Source organism: Tupaia chinensis, unplaced genomic scaffold (genome assembly GCF_000334495.1).
Source record: "Tupaia chinensis unplaced genomic scaffold, TupChi_1.0 Scaffold000623_1, whole genome shotgun sequence".
Taxonomy (NCBI): Eukaryota; Metazoa; Chordata; class Mammalia; order Scandentia; family Tupaiidae; genus Tupaia; species Tupaia belangeri.
The window spans coordinates 925,621-929,438 of NW_006160143.1; the positions used below are offsets into that span (position 1 = coordinate 925,621).

The window sequence follows — 3,818 nt, forward strand, 5'->3', positions numbered from 1 at the left end:
AAGGATTCAGGAAATTCTTTAGACTTGTATGCCCGAACTTTTGGTGTGATCACTCTCTACTCTGCTATGATATAAACTTCATATTGTTTCTTCTTTTTCTGCTAGTGATATAAAGAATTGAGGCTCTATTAATCTAGTTTTCTCCTTTACACATTCTGTGCCCTTTCAAAATTATCCCCAAACACTTTTCTTTTAAAAGGCTTCAGTATCATGAAATAGTTTTTAAACATTTGTGTTTGAATATCTTCACCTTAGAGAAAATGGGGACATATTTCTCACATTCGTGGATACCCCAGCCATAGTACATATAGACTCTAATCCATTATTTACTTACATGAGGCAATGTTGCAAGAACTCCTGTATACTTAGATGCTGGCAATTAGTGAAAGACCACAGTCATGAGCAGGGTGTCATTAAAAATATTTCATAGTAAGTATGGCATGCATATTTAGCAAATTTGTATACAAATATGTAGACAGATGGCAGTTTCTAATTATATTTCTTTTATTGTAAAGGATTTATCTTCTGGGAGGTACAACTCAATGCTTTACAATCTTGTCTAGAAAAATTCTTCAAACTTTACATCTTTAGATATTTAAAATAACTGTTTAGTGAAGTTACATGTGCTGGCTTTTTTTTTTTCTTTCACATTCTTTCTATTCACACCTTATGAAAAGTGCAGGAGCCCAAGAAGTTGATTGGCAGAATCCTTATTTATGCAGGAATACTTCTTTTCTGATGGTAGAAAGTAGAAAGATTGGACACTTTCCTTGAGAAGCTAAGTAAATGCATGAAGCAGCATAGGTCCCAGTCTCAGTCACTTGCTTTCCACATCCCAACCTCAGAAAAGGTAAATAGTATAATCTTCTCCAGTGGTCACTGGACACATGGCCGCTAAATTCTGACAACATTGAACTGTGCTCTAAACCAGCAGCATGAGCCCAAGATTATTTGTCCAAGGCAACTGTCTTTTCCATTATTTTTTTAAAAGCATTCTTCATGTCCTTATTCCTGAGGCTGAATATCATGGGGCTCAGGAAAGGGGTAATTACAGTGTAAGGGATTGCTATGAGTGTGTCATCACCCCCCGAGGCTTCTGGTTTTAAATAAACAATAGATGAAAAACCAAAGTGTATAATGACCACTGTGAGGTGAGAGGCACAGGTAGAAAATGCCTTCTGCTTCCCCTCAGATGAAGGGATCCTGAAGACAGTAGAAAGAACGAACACATAGGTCAGGATGATGAGTAGGAAAGTTCCCAGCAAGCCTGACACTGGTATCACTGTTATAATGAATTCTGTGAGGTCACTGTCCTCACAGGACAACCTCACAACTGCCCTCATATGACAGAAGAAGTGCTTAACAAAATTGGGTTTACAGAAATAGTTTTTGAATACTAGTGCAGTCTCTGTCAAAGAGATCAAGAAACCTCCAACCCAAGCAGAGGCCACAAGATGTCCACATATAATGTTGGTCATGACCAATGGATATCTGAGAGGATTGCAGATGGCCAGATACCGGTCATACCCCATCAATGTGAGGATGATACAGTTTGTGCCACCAAGTCCCAAGAAGAAACACATCTGCAAGCCACAACCTGTGACCGAAATGCTTCTGTTCTTGGCCAGTAGATCTGTCAGCATCTTCGGAATGATAGATAATGTGTAGCAGGTCTCAGAGAATGAGAGTGAACTAAGAAAGATGTACATGGGGGTGTGGAGAGATCTATCTACCCAAGTTAGACCCATGATGGTCAGATTACCTGCAAGGGTGAAAAGGTAGAGGCAAAAGAAGACCACAAAAAGAAATGTCTGTACATGCGGATAAGCTGAAAAGCCAACAAGAATGAATTCCTTCACGATCGTCTGATTGATCTTCATTGTTTGAATGTCTAAAATTTGAAAGAAACAATAAACAAACATTTATTTGTCCCTTATTCTTTGATGTCATAAAATGAAAATTCTCATGTGAACGCAACAAATTATCAGAATTACAACTGCATCTACTTTTTCATTTAGTTTAGAAAACCATGTGTATGGAGTTCTGAGATGCCCCATGCTGGGATTTTGACCACTAAAGACCCTCTGCCCAGATTTTACCCTCCTTTTCCCCAGTTTTAGCCAGGAGCCAGGATTAGACAATCTGCCGCCATCTGTATTTGAGTTCTGAGCAGCTCCATAAAGGGATTTCAACCACCAAAGACCCTTGGCCCAGACATCACCTTCCTGTTCCCCAGGGTTACTCAAGACCTAGGATAAGCCCAAAACAGTACTGTATATAGACTGCAGGTCACCTCCTTCTGCATTCCTCTGAATGCTCATATTTAACTCCAAAACATAGGACAAAATGTGTAATCCATCAGATGATCAGAAATCACTGCAGAGGCACAAGATATATGAGAAACCAAGAAAATATCTTTCCTCTAGTGGTAAAGAATAACTTCTCTCCTTTCACAAAGAATACAAGATAACTCATGGAAATGTCAGATAAAGAATTTAAAATATTCATAGTGACAAAACTAAGAGAGATGCAAGCAAATAGAGACCATAAACTCCAGAAGATACAGGAGAAAAGAAACACTGAGTTCCAGGAGGTGAGGCAGTTCTTGAATGACCTGAAAGAGGAGATACACATCATAAAAAAGAATCAAACAGAATCATTAGAGATGAAGGCTATAATATAGGAAATCAAAACTTCTCTTGAAAATATCCAAAACTGACTAGATCATGCAGAAGATTGAATCTCAGATGTAGAAAATAGTACCTTTGACCTAGAAAAATTCACTCAAAAGACAGAAAATAACTGAACAAAATGAGAATAACATATGTTCGATAGTAGATACCATTAAATGCCCAAACATCTGGATCATTGGTATCCCAGAAGGATGAAGAAACTAATAAGGACATTGATAATCTAGTCCATGAAATTCTGGAAGAAATTTTTCCAAACCTAGAGAGACACTCAAATATCCAGACCCAAGAAATACATAGGACCCCATGTAGAATTGACCCAAGAAGATCTTCCCCAAGGCACATCATAGTTAGATTGAACAAAATCACAGACAGAAACATGATTCTAAAATTGGCAAGAGAGAAACTTCAAGCTACTTTCAAAGGATATCCCACAAGACTAATGTCAGATCTCTCATCAGAAACAATGCAAGCAAGAAAAGGATGGGAAAATATATTAGAAATGTTAAGTAAAAAAAATTTCAGCTGAGAATACTATACCCAGCTAGATTATCTTTCATATGGAAATAAACAAGCAAACAAACAAAAACATTCTCAGATAAACAAAACCTGAAAGAATTTATCAACAACATACCAGCTCCCCAAGAAGTGCTGAAGGAAGTACTATACCAGGAAAACTAAAGTCAGACACACAGAAATAAGAATACAAGAACAACCAAGAGTATGGCCAGCCTAATGGCGGGGACAAGTCTGGAGTTGAACATTAACTTCTAGAGTTTAAATGGAAATATCAGACCACAGTAACAATACAAATTCAATAGAAGAGAAATTAATTACCTGAGTCTGAACTAGTGAAATAGAATTCTTTTTTTACTTTAGACTAAAACATTACTGATTTTCTTCAATGCTTTGATTTCCATATTTAAGGAATTTGTCTCTTCTAGAACTGTTGATAGGTTCATCTACCTACTATTTGAACTTAATCCTAACCTTTTTCCTGGTTTTAAGTCTATTTAATGACTACAGTAAGCATTATAGCCCCAGATGGGGGCTACTTTATAGTATGTTCACTTTACTCGCTGAAATTTACACCTAAAGTCAGACATGCACTCATAAATATGTGTACAT

The 3,818-nt window shown here is 37.2% G+C and overlaps 1 protein-coding gene across 1 annotated transcript; it reads right to left on the bottom strand.

Moving 5' to 3' along the window:
* Window positions 1-947: 947 nt before the first annotated feature.
* Window positions 948-3,508, bottom strand: LOC102502019 (olfactory receptor 10X1). Its single transcript, XM_006159085.1, has 2 exons — window positions 3,495-3,508; window positions 948-1,911 (listed from the first exon to the last, which is right to left on the bottom strand). Exon 2 carries the CDS (start codon window positions 1,878-1,880, stop codon window positions 948-950), a length of 933 nt encoding a protein of 310 aa, XP_006159147.1. The 5' UTR covers window positions 1,881-1,911; window positions 3,495-3,508.
* Between the last annotated feature and the right edge of the window lie 310 nt (window positions 3,509-3,818).